Here is a 19057-nt window from a genome sequence, read left to right as displayed (position 1 = left end):
CCCTCAGCTTCGCCACTGATTCGCCGTTGATTGTGTCTCTTCCAGAGGTTTCAGCCAGCTTCAAGTCTACGACGTCTGTCGCCTACGCGCTCAGCGAGCCGTACGAAGCGAGCAGGAACAGCAGCGCCGGGCCGTCCTCCATCCACGCTGACGTGGCAGTGAGGGGGGAACACGTTTCCCTGGGCTTCAGAACCAGCCAGAGCCCGGCTCTGCTGCTCTACGTCCACTCGCTGCACAGGGAATACCTGGCTCTGCTCATCAACAGCCACGGTGAGCACCTCCCAAAGGCCTCAACCTCCTGCTTCCTGTCGCTGTCTACACGAGACACACAGTTGGGTTCAAGGAAACCTTTTGGTGCAGTACTTCAGGTCTACCCGGGTCTTACTCTTAACATCCTCATTAATTATTTTGTTTGAATCTCATATTGGTTTAGCAGGAAAGAAGTTATTTCAGGCAGAGTTGTGTGAAATGTAACTTTTAGCTTTTAATCTCAGGGAATAGTGGGTTATGCGCAGTTGATTATGTGTTCGACAGGTATCTGCACAGTTCTTCCTAATTAAATCTCAGCAAGCGTTTCTCTTGGATGCTTTAAATCTGGAGCCTCCTCTCCAGTTTCTGTCTTCTGCTGCTGCAGTGAAAGAAGCAGCTGCACACGGAGGAACTTCAAGGTCCGTCTCCGACAGCCTGAGACACCCTTTGCCCTCGCTAAAGCTCTTTCATATCTAGAATTTCTAACAACTGATATCTTGTTAAGTATTATGTAAATTTTACCTTTTAAATTTTTACCTATCATTTGCGATCGTCTGACAAGAATGCAGATATCGATGAGCGCTGGTCATATCTCTAAATCCCTAAATAGGTTTTTAACTTTATAAATCAAACCGCCTTTATTTTATTTTATTTTTTTCTATCCGCCTTTAAACCTTAGCTGAAACCTGACCTCAAATGACTGTATTTAGCATTCTGTGTTTGAACAGCAGCAAAGCTTTGCACCGTCTGGACGTGTTTGGAAGTGTTTGCTGTGTTGTGCGTTGCACAGATGAGCTGGAGCTGAGGTACAAGTTGCACAGTGGAGACGTTGAGGTTGTGGGCAGCAGAGTGGAGAACCTGGCCGACGGGAACCTGCACACGGTCACCATCAGACGCCTGGCGGACGCCGTCTCCATGCGGGTACGCGCACGCTCAGCCGACGGTCAGGAGCTGCTTTATCTGTTACACTGAGGGAAATGTGAGGGAGGCTCCACGTGGGCAGCAACGCTCATCATTGTTACGACGCTCGGCTTATTTATGTTCCATGTCACAAAGATCCACACTGATAAAAGCAAAGATTATAACCTGGGAAAAATGAGAAAAGGCATTTAGACGTTCACTATGAATCCAACTCTTCTTCTTCAGGTCTGTTTTTTTAATGAGTGGCTGCCTGCAGAGCTCCACTGAGGACAGCTGCTGCTGCTTTGTGTTTCAGATTGACCAGAATGAAAAGGAGGACTTCAACTTAACAAGCGATGTGGGACTGAACAGCATGAAATGGCTGATTCTGGGCCGGGTGCAGGGTAAGCACAGCCTGAATCACCTGGCCTGTACATTACCGCTGTCTCCTGCTCATCGTGGAAAAGACGGAGGCGACTCAACAGCTGTGGACACTTCTTTTTTTCAGCTTGACATCCATGTTCACGTGTTTTTACTGAGGAGGCGCAAAATACGAACGGCCTGAGAAACCACTCAAGGTGGAACCACCCACTTAAGACGCGCTTGTGTGGCTTTGGACGCATTAGAGAGTCGTTTAGGCATCTGTGTAAATGCCATTGTTTCTCCACTAATGCAGAAGTTCACAAAATACAGCGTGCGCTGTTGAACTTTCATCAGTGTTATCGAAGTGTGAGTAATACAGCCGCCGCGTCCGTCTCCGTGAGTGCAGCTCCAGACACCCGGGATGGTAATAAGCTCGGAAAAGGTCCTTCACTTTGTATGGTAATGAGCAGAGACTGAAACGAGCAAATTACTTGGGAGATTGGAGTCAGCACCCTTCGATTCAGCATAACAACCAATAAGTCTGAGCCGCCGACGGCTGGGTCAAACTGAACCAGGACGTCAGACGATACAGCTGAACCCACATTTGCAGGTTGTATTTTACAGCAGTCCCTGTACAGGACTCACCTGTCTGCCTCTGGAAGCAGCGAACAAATACCTGTGTGCACTGGTAGAAAAACCGCTCCCAGTAGCTTTAGAGGTGAGTTATGCCAAGCAGGACTGGTGTTGTGCCTGTCGCCTGTAACCCAGACTCCCGCGGCCCAAGCACGGGGCCACATAGCCCTATGAGATAGTTAATGCACTGTCACTCCCTGGCAGCCGTGTCGTCCATCAGCCCAACAAACGAACCAGGAAAGAATGGAGAGACTCCGATGGCGCTGCAGGAAGACAGGAAAGATGGCCAGCGATACACTGAGTGATGGAGCTAAAGGGCGGCAGCAGCGAGCAGTCATCTTCGGTTCATGGATACAAGGCCAGCGCTGTCAGTGTGGGCCCGGCTCCTCCCATAGATCCAAATCCATCTCAGGACTCTCAGACATGGCCCGGATCCCTGAACTCATCCAGACGTTCCCCCGAGCTGCTGTCTGCGTCAGACGCCAGCAGCTTCCACAGAACTGACCGCGTGTGCGACGCGCCTCATTCTCCCCGCCTGCGCGTGCCTTAATTAAAGAGGAAGGTGGCGTTAGAGCATATGGGGCGTTCATGCGCCGTCAGATGATCTGCTGCTAGATGTGAAGTGAGGTGCAGAGACAGGAAAGTGTCCCGTCTTGTTTCTCCTGACACGGAGCCGACGCGCTAAGCTAGCTGCCGCTCAGCTAACTACAGCTAAGCTAACTACAGCTAAGCTAACTACAGCTAAGCTAACTACAGCTAAGCTAGCTGCCGCTCAGCTAGCTGCCGCTCAGCTAGCTGCCGCTCAGCTATTTAATCAACCCTAAGGAGGCGAAGCCAATTTAGGAGCTACAGGGCTGATGTTATTGGAGCGCTGTCACCTGATGTTTCTCTTGGGTGGTTTTGCTGCTGGTCACTGCGCCACCTGGATGTTCAAAGCGTTGCTGCAGCTCCTCAGGAGGCGCTAACAAGGCGGCTACGCGTGCTTAACCCACGCTGTCCATCTGTACTGTGCGTGTGACATTTGTCATGGACTGGAGGTCAAATTATTTCCCCCGGCCATCGGGTCCCGTCGTGATCAGCTGACAAACGGCCTCTCCAGCCGCGCCGGTGGAGGCGTGTAAAGTCGCGCCTCTCCGGTGATAACTTAGATGAGTGGCGAGGATGTGCTGTGTAATCAAATCGCACCGCAGGAATAATTGTGCTTTGTACTGACATTTATAGCTACTGAAGGGTTTATTTAGCACCTGCTGTCAGCGACAGTCCATTAGCCACGAGTGAGACTCACCGATGGTTATTTCACAGAGCGGTGTCCATCATTTAGCTTTTACATCTGTGAGCTAAGCAAGTGGTCCCCACACAATCAACTTGTTTCCACCAAACAACTCTAAAGACATACTTGAAATAAAGACTTTGAAATACTAGTAGGTTAATGCACGTATTGTAAAATAATTTATTTATTTTTTCTAAATTATAACAGGAACTTGTGCCGTATCTCTTATTTCTCACATTAAAACAAACTTGCTTATGCTATTTATTCCTCATCTGAATGTGTGAACAAATGCAGCGTTCATTACGGGCGACTCATTGATAACGGACCTGTCTCCGCGGCGTTTGTTCCTCTCCGTGCTCAGACTCTGACGCCTTGGATGCAGACATGGCTGCGCTGGCGTCCCTCGGGTTCACCGGGTGCCTGTCAGCTGTTCAATTCAACTCCATCAGTCCGCTGAAAGCAGCGCTGCTGCGTCCCGACGGCCCCGTCACCGTCAGCGGCCCGCTGGTTCAGTCGAGCTGCGGTTCCTCCGCTCCGGCCGATCCCTTCGCCGCAGAAACCACGCACTCCATATCAGGTACGAGGGCAGAACCAGCCCTTGAACCAACACTGAAACACACATGAAGTGTATGTGTGCACCTCTGTTGCGAATGTGTCATAGTATAGGACCGTACCTACAATAACCAATCTGCCCTGCTGCGTTTGAGGACCCGTCTAGTTTGTCTGTCATTCTCAGTCCTGTTCATTAGAATTTCTATGGGCCCAATCAGCATCTTCCTTGAGGCAGACTGAGTGATGGCACCACAGCGGATGAGATTAGTCAATGTGTGGTCAGGTCCTGAGACTGTGCCGAGCCTTTAAACAAGCTTCGTGTTCACAGATCGATGGGTCCGACTCCACGTTTGTCCTCGTGCCTCGTGTCCGTAAACTGATTGTCTCTCTTTTTTCCTGCTGCTCATTTCTTCCTCTCTGTGCAGAACAACCCAGTCCAGTGGACCCAGGTCAGCCGTTAGTCAACGCCATCAGGAGTGACTCAGCTCTGATCGGAGGTAACGCGTCCGTAACAGTTCTCAGACTAGAATCTAAGTGGACGCTCATTGGATTCATTGCTTTAAACTTGGCCAATACGCTGTGTGTTCTTTTCAGGGGTGATCGCCATCGTGATCTTCGTCACCGTGTCTGCTTTGGCAGTAATGGCCCGATTCATCTGCAGTAGAAAAGAGACCTATCGAAACCAGGAGGTCAAAGCGGTGCAGCCAGAAGAAGGCCACGAGTTCCCCTTCGGCAGCGAGGCCGACTCCCAGAGCGCTGCCAGAGGAAACCAGAAGGAGTTTTTCATTTAGCGGCTGCCCTGACCTCTCGCCGACCCCACAGGAGGGAGGAGCGTGACTGACATGGAACACAGAGCCCCTCAGCAGCGAAGAGAGGACTCGAACTGCTCCTGTAAATACTGTACACTTTGCTAAAAACTGTCAGATGTGTTGGACTTCATCACTTTATAAAAGGTTCCTTTTCCCTAGAGGGTGTAAATCTCTGAAATGTGCAGTGGATGGTGATTTGTGTGCTGATGAGATGCTCTCGGACGGGGAGGGGCTAGAAGCTAGAAGCCCCTCCCACAGTGGACTCAAACCCGAGGAGATGATCAACGTGAGGAAAGGCTGTGGTTTTGCTAGAAGTGTAACAGCGTTTCTCATCATTCAAAGGAAACAGGTGAATTTAAATTTAAATGAAGCCCGTCTTTGTTGCAGTTAACATTTACTTTTGGAGCGGCTTCATGAGATGCACTTTTTCTACGAGGATGATGTAGTTGTGTCAAATCTGAGCCGGATGTGTCATAAATTCACGTGTGCGTTTCACACCTAAAAACTGAGCCAAAAAATTCTACACCTGCTGTGTATGTGAATACGGATTCAGAAGCAGAAGCCCTTTGTCTCGTTTTGTTATTCACTGTGTGTTTTCTTTATAACATTGCAGAAATAAAGAACTTTACAATGAGACAAAGCGTGTTTCTCCGTAGCCTTTGTTTTCCGTCTGGGCCGCCTGCCGAGATCAGCAGACGCCAGGCGGCTGGAAGTCATCCACAGTGGGGATGGAGCACAGACGGCTCCTTTGGTCCTGACAGGTCGCGCTGGTGGAGGGAGTCTGAGCAGGAAATAGAGGAGAAGCTGAGAATGAGATGTGAAAGCCGGCAGCGTCTCAGCGATGCTGTGGATCACTGGGCTTTTCCGTCTCAGCGCCGTTTGTGTGATTTCACCTCTGCAGCCCAGCTGAAGTGTTCCTCTCATGCAGCTTTGTTATTTTCATATAAACAGGTTTGTCTTTTGCTCTTTAGCTCCGAATGATCCCACACAATAGCAATATACAGTTCATGAAAGCGTCTATAGCTGCAACTTTAAGCTCATGCTTATTCTTTGAAAAGTCCTTTTGTGCTAATAAAAGGATTTATCCACCGAACGCTGCGGCGCATGAACAAAGACGCCAGCCGAGTCATGACAGATATAAACTTCATAAAAGGAAGCTCCACAAAGGAGTGACAGGTCTGCACTATCCAAAATTAGCCCCAAAGCCGTCATTCAAACTTTAAATGTCGGTACAACAGACCTCATGCATTAGTGATAATGTGTGAAACCAGTTTCCTCTATGACAATAAAACTCCTTGTCCAAGGTTAAACTGCTAGAACAGTGTCTGACACAGTCAAACAACAACCTGTTTGTCTGAGAATGACACAGACGGATGAAAACTTATTAGCCATATTTAGTGAAAGAGAAGCTTTGGTTGGAGTTGACAGAAGAGCAGAGTATATGAGATTTGGCAAAAGCCGAGACGAAACGCCGGCAGATGGGGACGTGCCGCAGAAGCATCATCCTCCGTTTATTGCATGAGCAGTAAATCAAATGCAGCTCCGCTTCCTTCTACAACACAAACCTGTCAGACCACGTACTTTCCCCGCAGCACAAATGAAGACGAGGCAGCGTCGGCGCTCAGAGGCACAAAGCCGGCGTGCGGACGGATACTTCAGGGAGCGTGGGACCCGTGACGCGTTCACGGGAGCGCCGCCGCCTTCACCCTTGTTAAACCAGCATAAAGACGCTCCTGTAATTGCCCCACGCTGTTAAACTGGCTCCATTCCCTCAGACAGCTCAGACATCTGAGTGAGGAATCGGCTAAAGGGCTCTGATGGTTAAACGGGTTGGACCGAGGGAACGCGGCAGCTATAAAAAGCCTGCTTTTAACTGGCACCTGACTGTGTCCCACTGAGCGCTGTGGGAGTTTAACTCCACGCAGCGTCTGTTTAATCTGCATCGATGAGACCCAGGGCGACCGCTCTCATCAGGGTGTTGTTACAGTAGCGTCCAGAGTAGCTGGGATCCAGCATCTATCCTTTAATAACGATGTTTAATTAGAATGTTTGAAGTTCAGAAGTTAATGGGAAAAAAGCACAATAAAGGGGTTGAATTTCTTACCAACACAAACCGACCTACGTGGTTTATTTGCCCTTAAACTAACCTTTTTATTGACTGTGTGGAAACTTAAATCGTGGAGACAAAGTGATCATTACTGCGGCACAAAATGCAGCGGAGGAGCCGAGTTCAGAGTCTTTTGTCTTCCTGCTAAATGAAGCTGAAACAACAGCAACACTTTGCTTCTGTAGAGCAAATTAAATTAGCATGAATTAACATCACAGATTAGCGCTTCTGTGTAACTGTTCAGGGAAGGGCTCTATTTATACATTACACAGCATTATTGATGGGTATTAAGATGCTTCTGTCTGAGCAGTCAGGATAAATTGACTTAAATGACTGAAACTGAATCATCTCATAGATTGAAAGATCATCTTTTTTTTTTTTTCTTTGCAAAACTTTGAGGTTAAAGACTGATTCAGAAACTCATCTTTTTCTAAATCGGTTCTGTGCTAAAACTTTTCTTGTAAACAACACGAGCCAAAACGAAAAAGCAGCAAAATCCCAGTCAAACCACTGGAAAATCTCAGGGAACCAGAGAATACTGTATGTTAAAGACGTCAAATAAACCACCGCAACATAAAGGAAGCACAGGGTGGAACAGATGCGGACGTGGGTTCTTCTGGTCCTGAGGAGCTGGATGCAGGTAAACACAGGCGCGTTCCCTTTAAACAGCACACACGTGTTTGTATGAGCGACCCGTGCTCCTCCATCGCCTCGCTCTCCTGCGTGACTCTCCCTCTGGACCTTTTCACATGATGAACCGTGATGTGTTTGGATGATGTCCAGGTATTTCACCCGCTGGGATTGATTTGAGCCAAGGAAAGGAATGAAGATGTGATTGTGAAGTTTGGATAGAAATAATAAATAAAAACCTACATTAACTTGTGCGTTGCTTTAGAGATTTTGCCCTTTCACAAGATAAACAAACTAACAGAGGATTAAACCCCGCCTACTTGACATGGTGAGAAGCTTTAGGATTAGTCCTAAAGAGGAGGAGAGGACCTTTGTGCATTCACTCAATGTCATTACTTGCTTTGGTTCATTAGGTGCAGTCTTCCCAGTTTCTTTTTTTTAATTTAACCACTCGAACAGGATTTTCCTGAGGGCTCGGCTTTTGATCTACACGCCTGTTGGATCATTTTACAATCCTTGGGAGCTTCCCCCATAGAATAATCACTGTCTCAGCTTCACTACATGCCCACATAGTATAAAATTACCTAAACACCATTAGGACCGAGCTCTAACACGAGGGCACTAGAATGATAATTGAATTACACACGCTGCTCACAAGGCCGATGTCAAGTGTTATGAACAAACTGGGCCTCACCTGAATCAAGAGGGTTGATTAATGCCTCTCTGCTCAGATGAAACGGCAGCAATCAGCGCTAAGAGGCGAGGCGGGTGGAGAGGTCCGGATCTCCATGCAGCTGTTTTGTGATGCGCTCCATGGGTGGGGGGGTAATTACTGAGCGGACGGCTCCATCATTAGCGATGAGGGTTCAGCGCCACGAGCAGGAACGCGATCGCCGCCCACCTGGTTATTAACGAGACAGAAGACCTCTGTTGTCAGATCAGATCCATCACAATTCTTGTGAAACGCGCTTCCTTCAAAGTATCATTAGCTTCACTGGTGGCAAATTAATATGTTTTAGGAAGGTACTGAGTCATTTATGAAAATGTAAATCCTGCATACATGTATACTGCATCTTCAAATATGTACAATGCTTAGTTAGATTGAATGGGCTTAGTCCAGTGGATGAAGTAGATAATGTCAACGTTCTGTGTCAACATTCTTTGGTTTAAATCACACAAAGAAAAAAGACAATTTTGAGCCCGATGGAGACTCAACAGATGTACATTGTATTGATTGCCTATACGGTCTCATTTCTATGATAATCCCATCCCTCAACATTCCATACAAGTGCTCAAACGTCAATTTCAATGTGAATCTCCTGCTCAGCTCAAATAATTAGCGTGTGTCCTGTCGTTGAAAGGATGCAGAGGTGCTGGATCTGAAAACAGAAAATAAAAGCATCAATGGCTTCGGTTCTGTGGACTTCAGAACAAAAAAGGTGGGAAGATGAAAGATGGTCTTATCTGTACATCTATAACACGCCTTCATTCCAAATCATCTGAGGGAAGTAATAATCCAGAATGGTCTGAATTTGTGATCAAAAATCAAATAAAGATCACTGAAGGTGTAGAATTATAAAAAGGAAAAACCCCAAAACACTGGTCAAGGAAACAGGAAAAAGATCAGACTCTTTTGGTTTTGTGTGATGTCATCCCAACTCTGCGACGTGAGCCGACACATAGGGAACCAAGAGCAGGAACAGTTGCACTGCATTAATTTCCTTTAAACATTCCTCAATAGCACCTTGTTCCTTATCGTCCTGGCAGAAACGTGCGAGACAGAAGGTGAAAGGCTGAGGTCAGACACAGCGCTTGAGTTTTGTCACAACAATAACTACGATCTATAGACTATTAATCTCGCGGCTGCCTGGTCAACGCTGAACCCGTCAGTGATTCGATAAGAGCGCACGCATAGATCACTGGGCTTTGCTGCACCGCTGATTACATCTTCAGCAGCATTATGCAGAAGTAGCTCCATAAATAACAACCATCAGGCCGACACAGTGTCTCTAAACAGCTCATGTATTATTGATATTCTGTGCAAATAGTGGGAGTTCATCCCTTCGACAGTTCACCGCTGCTCCTCATCTCTCAGGGTGTCGGCAGGACCTCAGCCTCACCTCTAGAACCCAGACGTCTGACGGATGGACATGTTGCATACACAGTCCACACAAGTGTCAGATGTTCAGAAGCTCGCGATCGACACAAGGTCAAAAAGCAAACTCTGACATGTGTTTGGAAATTGATATGGAGCGTAGGAAACATCAGCAGCTGTTTGTCACTAACGCTTAGCATGCGAGGACACGTTGAGGCGACAAGGAGCGAGCAACATCCTTGTAGCCCTCAACAACACATTTGTTTGATCAGGAGGAGGAAAGTCAGAGTCCTCCGTGTTGTAACAAATGGGGGCGACGGCGTTGGCTTTGTGCAGCTGCTGCGTCACAGGAGAGAGCAGAAGTCAGGAGAACAAACAGGAAGTCTGACAATCATCTTAACCTGTGAGCGTTAGGAGCCCATTAGGCATACGCAAATTACTGTAAAGTGGCCCACTGTACATTATTGAGCTTGGTGTGATTGCAGAGGAAACTCCTAGTTTTCAAAGAAAGAAAAATAATTTGTTAGAGTTATACTGAAGCAAAACGACAGAGATGCAAACCTGAGATCATTTTTGATAAACCCTCACCTGGATATTAATTAATTAATTAAAAAAATAATTAAATAATTACCAAGGATTCCATACATATAATTTTAATTAATTAAAAAAATGTCAAAGACAGAGTTTGTGAGGAAATTTTTCGTAAAATAAAATGTAACCTCCTTCGTTTTCATCCGTCAGCGGTCACCACAGCAAATGATTCACATGCTTTTGCAGCTTTTGCAGGTTTTCCTTGAGCAGGATTTCTGACGCAAACCCACTCTGAGGGGATCGAACCTGCGGCCAGGGCAGATACTTCATAAAATGAATGTACAAAACACCTGAATTCTATAAAGATTCTGTTTAAAAAACACCCAAGTTGTAGTTTTCTACAGTACTTTAAGTAATAAAATATCCAGGTGAGGGCCATACATAAAGTAACCAAATATACCTTAAGTTTAATCAGCACAGATGTCTGTCGTACATCAAACTATTTTCTCTATCATACACCGCTCCCTCTCCCACTGTGGATCTCGGCCTTGTTGTGAAGTGATTTGTGGCTCTCAGCTCCTGTTTTCAGGGTTTTAACCCGAACGAGCACAGTTCACTGCTCTTCAAGGCTTCCATGGCTCTAAAGACAGTTTAATATGCGCAACCATTACACTTCAGAGCGAATGCTGGGGGTTATAGGAAGTTCTCAGGGGGTAAAGTTTGAGGGTGAGTGAGACTTTGGTGAAGATGAAGAGTTGTACTGTCCTGATCACACAGTGATGAGTCTGTTCGGGTCACATGGTCAGACGTGGAGGCTCAAGCGGGTCCGGCCCAGGTGGGACTGAAGAGCAGCAGCTTTACCATCAGGCAGAGCTGCTCCAGTTGATGACGAGGAGGTCACATCAGCATGTATGCGGAGACACAATATTTGTATGTAATGTGATATCATGACATATTTGTATGCACTGCATCTGACACACTTCAACCACAGACTGTCTCCATCGAACATGTGTCATACATGTTCGATGGAGACAGTTCTTGATCGTGTGCATACTCCAACAGGATCAGGAAGTGTTGCTCTACAGCCCCACTAGTGGTCAAACATGTGAAGGCAGATCCAGGTTCAGATGTGTCTGTGCGCTTACACTCGTCCAGCTTGTTGTGCTGTTCATCAGATTCCTTGATCTCCTCTATGTGACTGTTCAGGCTGTGCTGCCGCTGTAATGCATCAGTAATGCGGTTCATGGTCCAAGGTCAGAGCTCTGAGGCCATGGATCCAAGACTGAGACGCATTAATCGTTTCCGAGGCTGAGAACTTCCAGAAAACAGCGAAAGGCCACAGAGAATCATGGATTCCTGGCGTCCTCTCCTGTTCTGTGATGCAGGTGGTGTAAAATATGTCTGTTAGTGAACAAGCAGCAGACATAAAAGCGGTAAATGTACAGGAACAAACTGAATGCTCCTTTTGCAGGAATCACAAACACACAACTACTTGACAACTGCATAATTGATATGACGGCTCTGACAAGTGCCGTGTGCTGATAAGAGAACTTTTAAACCTGACAATCCCTTCTCATCCGCATCTTATTGTTGTGCTTATTAAGGGCTTACGGCATTGATGCCGTTCACCCATGACTGATTCTGCTTCGCGCTCCTGTTCATTTACAACTAATCATTCAGCCTCATTCCACCTCAAAATCCACATTGATTGTTGTTTGTGCTGCTCTGTCTAGCCGCAGCTAAATAATCAGTGGTTGAGCCTGAAAAGGCGCTCAGGATTCCGCGGGAGGCGTCTTGGCATTCACTTTGAACTTGAAGGGAAAGTTGTTTGCGCTTCGGGCTCGCTGCTCAGCCACGGTTCAGCTGAATGCACGTACAAAACAAAGGAGCTTGTTACCTCCGCTCTAACACCCCCCTCTGCGGCCGCGGCCTTGCTGCAGCGCAGATTTGTTGTTTGCGGCTGCAGTCTCGGGGGTTTCAACCTGCGCCGGCACAGTTCACCGGTCCTCGGGGCTTTGACAGCTCTATAGACGGCTTGATGGGAGCGGAGGGAGAGGATGCGGGCCGTTTCCAGACATGTTTGTGCAAAGAGAGGCTCAGGAGGCGAGCGCGGCAGACGCACCGCCCTCCATTCCTAAACACATCATCCACCTGACAGCACTACTAAAAACACACCTCTTCCGCTGCTATTTGCAATGATATGGACACAAAACACATACTGTATATAGCTCCTTACTCATTACTGCTGATTTGCTTTATGCACAGATATACAGAAAGTATAAAACTGAGTTTGTAATGAACTAATGAAGTAATATTGTAATGACTTGGGCTGTTTTCTGCTTCAACCTCCCTACACCTCATGGCCTGATCACAGAGAACTACCCCAGTAACAGCATGTAGGTGAGAACAGCTACAGTCCTAGTGAGTTGATAAAAGCTGCTTCTGGGTCCTTATCCTGCTCCTCGCTCTGTGTTCCTGGCTCAGACTTCACTCCCACTGAGTGAAATCTACCGTGATAATTATTTTTCTTTTGGCAGGAAGCTCCCCCAGGGAATGCGACTGACCAGGAGATAATTGCTCACAGTAGACGTTCAAGGTCTGAGGTGTGAAAGTCAAATGAACAAACTCAGCTTACGACGGCTACGTGACGCTTGATGGTCAGTGCCACAAAGCTGACACCGGCCAACGTGGGCTGTGAAGGAACGTGCAGACGTATGAAATCAGAATAAACATCAGATTTCTGAGTCGTGGCTAATGCTCACCATCTGCCGTGCGCTTCCTGTGATTAGAGGGAGAATCACGTCAACATTCTGCTCGTCTTCCTCTTTTCACAGAAAATGCATGCACATGCAATGATCACACTGACTGGAAACCTACACATCACGGTGCACTTAAGAGTCTTGCAATGAGAATGAACTTAAAAGTGATTTGAGCGACACACTCACAAGAAAGTGTGGTTAGTAGAACAAATAACAGGAACTTTTACAAGTCAGGGGTTCACTGGGAAAAGGGTCCGGTCCACATCTGAGGCTGATGTTTAATCACTTCACTGGTTAAACATGTGAGAGTTGAGGTTAACAGCACGGTGCAAGAGTTAAGTGACGGCTGCTTGTGGACGTAACAACAGAGATGAACACAGCCTGTCCAAAAGCTATACACGAAATATGGAAGCGAAGGAAACTCGCCAATTAAATCAGTTCACTAAAAAGGATGGAACAAAAGTCCAGGGAACACAATTCATCTGCAAACACACCTTTATCCTAATTAGTCCACATGATCACACTATTTAGATTAATTAGCCCAAACTTTAAAGTGGGCACTAATGAAGCCATTTATTTAGAGTTTTAGTTTTGAACCAGGGTCACTGTGTCTTTGTAATAAGATGCAGAAGTCAAGCAGATGTAGCTTTAAAGTACTTCTAACCTGAAATATGATCTCAACCTAAAGCGTTTAACCTTCGTTATGGTAAATTGAAAACGTAAATCGATATTCTGGGATTCAGGACTGTATCAACCCCCTGCTGGCAACAGATCATTAGCATGTTACACAGAGACACATAATCTTGCAGTAATGAGTCGACTGAACTGTTACTACACATAATTTTAAAACTGTAATACATAAGCTGAATTTATTAGTGATGTAATAGGAATTCTTATCAGTCAAAGTGCAAAGATGCAATCGAGAATGTGACCTGCATTAAAACCCTGGAAGACGCAAGTGAAGGAATCCTCGTAGTGATCTGTGACGTTGTAGACGCCAATAAGGTGTAAGATTTTTCACTGTGCTTGTTTCAGCAGGTCAGGACTCTTGAATTCAGCGAGGTGACTGCTATAAAATCTCCCAGTTAAAAAAAAAAGATTTCTTGGCCTATTGTATCCTGCTGATGATTAAAACATAATCCAGAGTCGTCCTCAGACTGGTTTGGTTCCTCGCTGCCTCCTCATTTTCATTCTTTCCGTTGTCTTCCCTTCCACCTACTCCTCTCCTTTATAAAGCTGAAAAATGGAGACACTTGGAAAGAAACACCACATTTCACACAGTTAGTGATGCAAGTGTAACTAATGGTTTTTCAATACCCTTCAAATAAGCTTAAATGTGTAAGCCCCTGAATTATGTGACTGTAATTTTGCCAATTGTAAAGCAATAAAAAACTAAAGCCTTAGCTGCTCAAAGATCCCTCCCACTCTGTCTTTCCCACCCACTCAGAAGAGAAAAAAAACACACCCAATTGTTTCACAGTACAATCACATTCTGTCCTAATTATGTAAATGCATGTACATTTTTCAGTTGCATTCGCTGCATTTTCATATTCATTCACTTAATAGGCAGTGAACCAAATAAGAGACTTTTGTTTTGAATTGTACGATGTGGTCATTGGTTAAAATATTTGCAGAGCTGTCAAACGATCCAACAAAAGCTTAGAGCATTCATGTCTGACTGTCACACCCCCAAAGGAAGAGCTCCAGTTCAGTGACCCCTTACAGCTAAACAGACAACTGTGCTGCTGCTGCGTTTGGCGTCTGAGGGCAACTAGCGGCTTCGCTGCACAACCTCCATGACAGGGACGTCTCCAAGACATATGTAAAATCTACGCATCATCATTTTCCATCAGGTGTTTCATTGTGCAGGAGAGTGATGGAGGTTGGAACGAGTCACACCCTGGTTAATAATAGCACCAAACAAGTCAAACACAATGACATTTAACTAATGGTTAGTGACACTCTTTTTTAGAACCTCTATGGTGTGAATGTGTGTGATACTGTCTCCATTTCTTTTTTAACATCAGAGCTCTTTGTCGGCTGTTAAGGGTTCTGCTCTGGACTCAGAGTGAGGCAGAAGTCACAAAGCAAAAGAAACCTGCAAAATTAAATTCAAGCAAGAGCCTTGAGGCAAAACATCATCTGTGATTTTGTTCTTTGGTCTTTGGGTTTCAATAAGAAAGGAACCAGAGATGAAACAGCCCGTGTTAGAGGAAAGACACGTTGGCCCTAATTCTCTCACCAGGGTTTCCGAGCTTCCTTAAGGTCATTGGCTCTCTGGCTGCAACAGTTAAAAAGAGAAGAAGGATGCATCAGCTGAAACAAGCAGCGCTGCATTGATCAACCATTATTGGTCGCATGACTCACATGGAGCCCAAGTTGCTGCTGGTGAGAAGTGGTGCTGTTGACAAATGCCTGCGTGAGCTCATTAAGGGGTGAGTCTGGAGAGTGGAGCAGCTTGAGGTCTTTACTGCAGCAACAGCATATTCAGTGTTTCTGCACACCTGCCACAGTCCAAGAGTTAAAGGAGCACATGCTGTACAACAAAGTACAGGCTGCAAAAAAAGGACAACGCGGCTGGAGCTTGTGCTCATTTGGGGACGTCATGACGGTGCAGAATGCAGCTTCCTGCAGGCAGCGACTTCGTAGCAGCGGAGTTATGAGCTGTTTGGCTGCAGTGAGTGAACTTCATGCTTTTGTTGTATTTAAATGTTAATTAAAAAAAACAAAACTTTGAGCTATGAAGTAGTGGCACCTGCTGAAACATTGACAACAAGAACGTTATTTTGTATCAAGTAGCAAAACACTGCAGATACAAATGATAGTATATACTGGATACAAGTATGTAAGTATTTTGTCAGGAACTAAAGCATCATGGACGAGCTCAGTAACTTCACGCGCTGCCTGATTCCACACAGTGCTGTCCAGCAGAAGTAACTCTCAAAGAGCCCCCCCCCAGGCTCTCACAGACCAGTCCATCACAGCAAAACAAAAGCTTAACGATGTCCTCCCCATGACCCTGTTATCAGACCACAGAGCCCGCGTGGAATCATTTCTCATGTCCAGCAAAGTCGGAGTCACCTTCAATTGCCCTTTATTGCTTCTCCTGAGGAGACCCATCTGCCCTCTCCACCGGGTGCTCACTTTTCTGTCCCCAAGATATTTTTGTCAAATATTTGTTTTTGTGCTGCAGAAAACAACTAAGATGCCATGTTACTTATTTTCCAATGCCATATTTTAGAACATAAAATACAGGTAAATACAATATGAACAATATTTATTCTCAATAATCTTTGAAAACTCCAGATCTTACAAATTACAGGGTCACATAGTAAATAGTATTTTTGTACTATGTGCTCTCAGCTTGAACCGTGATGGGCAGGGTTAATGAAAAAGATTGTTTTGTGTGTACAGAGAGAGGACAATAAAAACAGGGTCGACAGTGAGGACTCTGGGGATGAGTCCCTGCAGGATGGACTGGCTGAGACTTAAGATGAAACTGGGACCTGAGTGTGCAGCGGTAGCGAAAATGCTGATTAGAGGCCTCAGGCTGAGGAGAGGATGTGAGCAAATCCTCACACAGAGTTTAGTGGGAGTGGGAGGGAAGTGATGGTGGATTCAGGCCAGGAGTTGCAGGTTTGTGCATAGTGGAACAGAGCTGTCACATCAGACCTGCACTCGTCTCCTAATCTACTGTGCATGCTTCCATACTTGCAACACAGAGAACCAAACTTTTTCAAGATTGCGCAGCACGTGTTCATGCAAACACAGTGTGATGCTTCCGCCGTGTCGGTGCACTGAAATAGATCTTCAATCAAAGTTTGTAGGAGGAAAAAAAAGTAGAATACCCCAGAGGACTTTCATTTAGTTATCCTGTAAACAAGACACCGTTAAAACATACAATAGTAGAGTTACTGTATTTAGCTTCTCTCAAATGTCAACTTTCTTTTGTCAGAGTTAGGTAATAAAACACATCACAGTATAATAACCACCTGCAACTCCTGTTGAAGAGTTTAGACTGGAAACGTGTTTAAAACATTTTATACAAATACCGAGGGCTGAGAATATAACGAAGGTCTGAAGAGATTTAATAATTACTACTCACTGATAAAAATTAAATATATTCAGTGATTCAATCTAATTAAGGACAATAAGATGTCACTTATTAATTCATTTCTTTTCATTGCCTACATTTACCGTAATGTCCTTTGTTGGAGCGCGTGCCATCCAGGTTGTGGTCCTGTTTGGCTTTGAACTGTCTTGTACGGTTTCTAGTGCTCGTCACCAGCTGCTTCACAGGGCATCAATTTAATACGGTGCATCACGAAGCTCACAACTGTTCACATGGCTGACGAAGCATAAAAGACATGCGGCACATGGTTGTTAGCCACTGGACTAACTTGATGATGCCTTTAAAACCAAGGTCAGTGGCTCAGCCCTGCTGCTCGCTGGAGTTCTGGGGAAAGGTCACAGTCGCTTCGCAGGGTGTGATTAAAGGCCGGCTGCAGCCTGTGCTGTTTATCTTGAGCAATAAAAGGGTTGCATTGGGAACCTATATCGTGCCAAACGGGAGAACATGGCTGCATCCTGTGAATTACTCAAACAGACAGATGAGAATAGGAAAAGCAGCAGGACGAGTTTTATTGTCAGAACTAAACCCAAGTGTCTCTGTACTGTATGTTGTGTGTGTTTTTTTATATGTTTATATATGTACACACATGCATCCCAGAAGAGACACACTCCTGTCAGAGTTATCTTTGTGGCATTACTGTCAAAATCCTCAAGGAATAATGAACCTAGACCCCCAGCTCATCTCCTTTCTCATCCGCTCCTCATCCGTCTCCCCTGCAGAAGATTTCAGGACGATTTCCTCCACCAAGTGTAATAATGTCGGCGAGGAGAAAAGACTTTTGTGTTTGGTATGTGGTTCTTTGCTTTCATCTATAAGTCCAGCGACGGAAACAATCACAAGCAAAGTGCAGTTTCAATGAAGAGCTGATGAATCACTCACACATATATAAATACACAGTGAATATTGTAGTGCAATAGAGATCATAAATGCTGTAAATGTGTCCATATGCAGATACATACATATATGTATCCGTATTTGTTTGCGTATTGTTGTCTATATTCTCTTGATGTTGTCTGTCTTGTTTGTGTTGCTGTTTCCCCACTGTGCGATCAATGTCCTTTTATCTTATCTTACACAATGCTACATTTTTAAGTTTATGGTGTTTTTGAACCTTAAAAGCTCAAGTGTCCCCAAGGTTGGTGCAAATATTCGGAGAAATCTTCAGACATATCTACAAACGTTAGAGCTGATCATAAATCAACAGGACACTCTATCTGAAAAGGACGCACAGTAAACGCCTACACCCAAACAGAAAGCTGGAGGAGTCTGACTCATAAAATACATTTTCCTTTTGCATCTTCAATCTCCGTCAAATATCTGACTTTGCATTTATCCCTCACTAAACTTGGACCCGTCTCCCTGCTGTTGCTGCTGAGAAGTCATTTCCATGAAGCCGTTCGCAGTATGGATAATAAGACCAAAGAATAGTGACGGTGGAATGTAGTTTAGGGAAATTCAAATGACTGCCGTGTTTTTCTATTTGATGAATGACAGAACTGAAAAGGTTCAGAGGTCTTGGTGGCTGCTGAGAACTCACAAAATGAGTTCAATGTAGTTCAGTATATACAGAAGTAATGTCTGAATCAATACTGTATTTGAAACCAAAGCTTATATTATGAAGTCTGGGTGGTCACTGTACTTGTTGCAGTCATTCATCTGTGCAGGAAGCTGCTGATTCACACCAGCTGGTTTTGATCTTCCTAAACTGATTGTGCTTTATTGTCTAGTTCTTCTTACTAACAGGTGGCTGTGGGGTCGCTGCCCTTCTCTTCCTACCAGTGGCATCAGACTCATCTCCGGCTCAACGGGGCCAGAGGTGGTCTCCTGATCGACAGGTCTAGAGGGCATGTGAGCAAGTTATGATGAATTTCTCTCTGTTTCCTGGATCATAAACCACAGATGCGTGAAATTGACTTTAGTACAATACAGTTGTTGTTTTGTGTTTTAAAATGGCTTGAGGGCTGCATTTAACTATGCTTTGTAAATTATCGTTAAATTAATTATCTTTGGCTTATTTTGGCTCATGT

General features: G+C 45.3%; 1 protein-coding gene and 1 long non-coding RNA gene across 25 annotated transcripts in view; one reads left to right on the top strand and one right to left on the bottom strand.

The window, feature by feature from the left end:
• The window catches only part of LOC114853142 (contactin-associated protein-like 4), a 48095-nt gene extending 42679 nt beyond the window's left edge, over window positions 1-5416 (top strand). Inside the window, exons 19-24 of the mRNA XM_029146164.3 lie at window positions 46-270; window positions 1040-1170; window positions 1466-1553; window positions 3777-3992; window positions 4393-4464; window positions 4562-5416. Of these exons, the coding sequence (XP_029001997.1) occupies window positions 46-270; window positions 1040-1170; window positions 1466-1553; window positions 3777-3992; window positions 4393-4464; window positions 4562-4758 (929 nt within the window). The 3' untranslated portion in view covers window positions 4759-5416. The remainder of the gene's footprint in view (window positions 1-45; window positions 271-1039; window positions 1171-1465; window positions 1554-3776; window positions 3993-4392; window positions 4465-4561) is intronic.
• Window positions 3890-19057, bottom strand: part of LOC129603974 (uncharacterized) — a 30770-nt gene continuing 15602 nt past the window's right edge. For 9 of the 24 annotated variants that reach the window (XR_008694441.1, XR_008694446.1, XR_008694435.1 and 6 more), the window contains 7 exons: window positions 15266-15402; window positions 15141-15179; window positions 13831-14150; window positions 11285-11540; window positions 10600-11012; window positions 8208-8414; window positions 5421-5557 (listed from right to left, as the gene is read on the bottom strand). This is a non-coding gene — a long non-coding RNA (uncharacterized LOC129603974). Of the gene's footprint in view, window positions 4025-5420; window positions 5558-7243; window positions 7679-8207; window positions 8415-10599; window positions 11013-11284; window positions 11541-13830; window positions 14151-15140; window positions 15180-15265; window positions 15403-19057 lie in introns of those variants that run through there. The other 15 variants (XR_008694444.1, XR_008694434.1, XR_008694449.1 and 12 more) reach the window with 5 other exon arrangements.

This window comes from Betta splendens, chromosome 4 (assembly GCF_900634795.4).
Source record: "Betta splendens chromosome 4, fBetSpl5.4, whole genome shotgun sequence".
NCBI lineage: Eukaryota > Metazoa > Chordata > Actinopteri > Anabantiformes > Osphronemidae > Betta > Betta splendens.
Note: the sequence above shows the minus strand (reverse complement) of the source record. Positions and strands in the feature narration are given on the sequence as shown.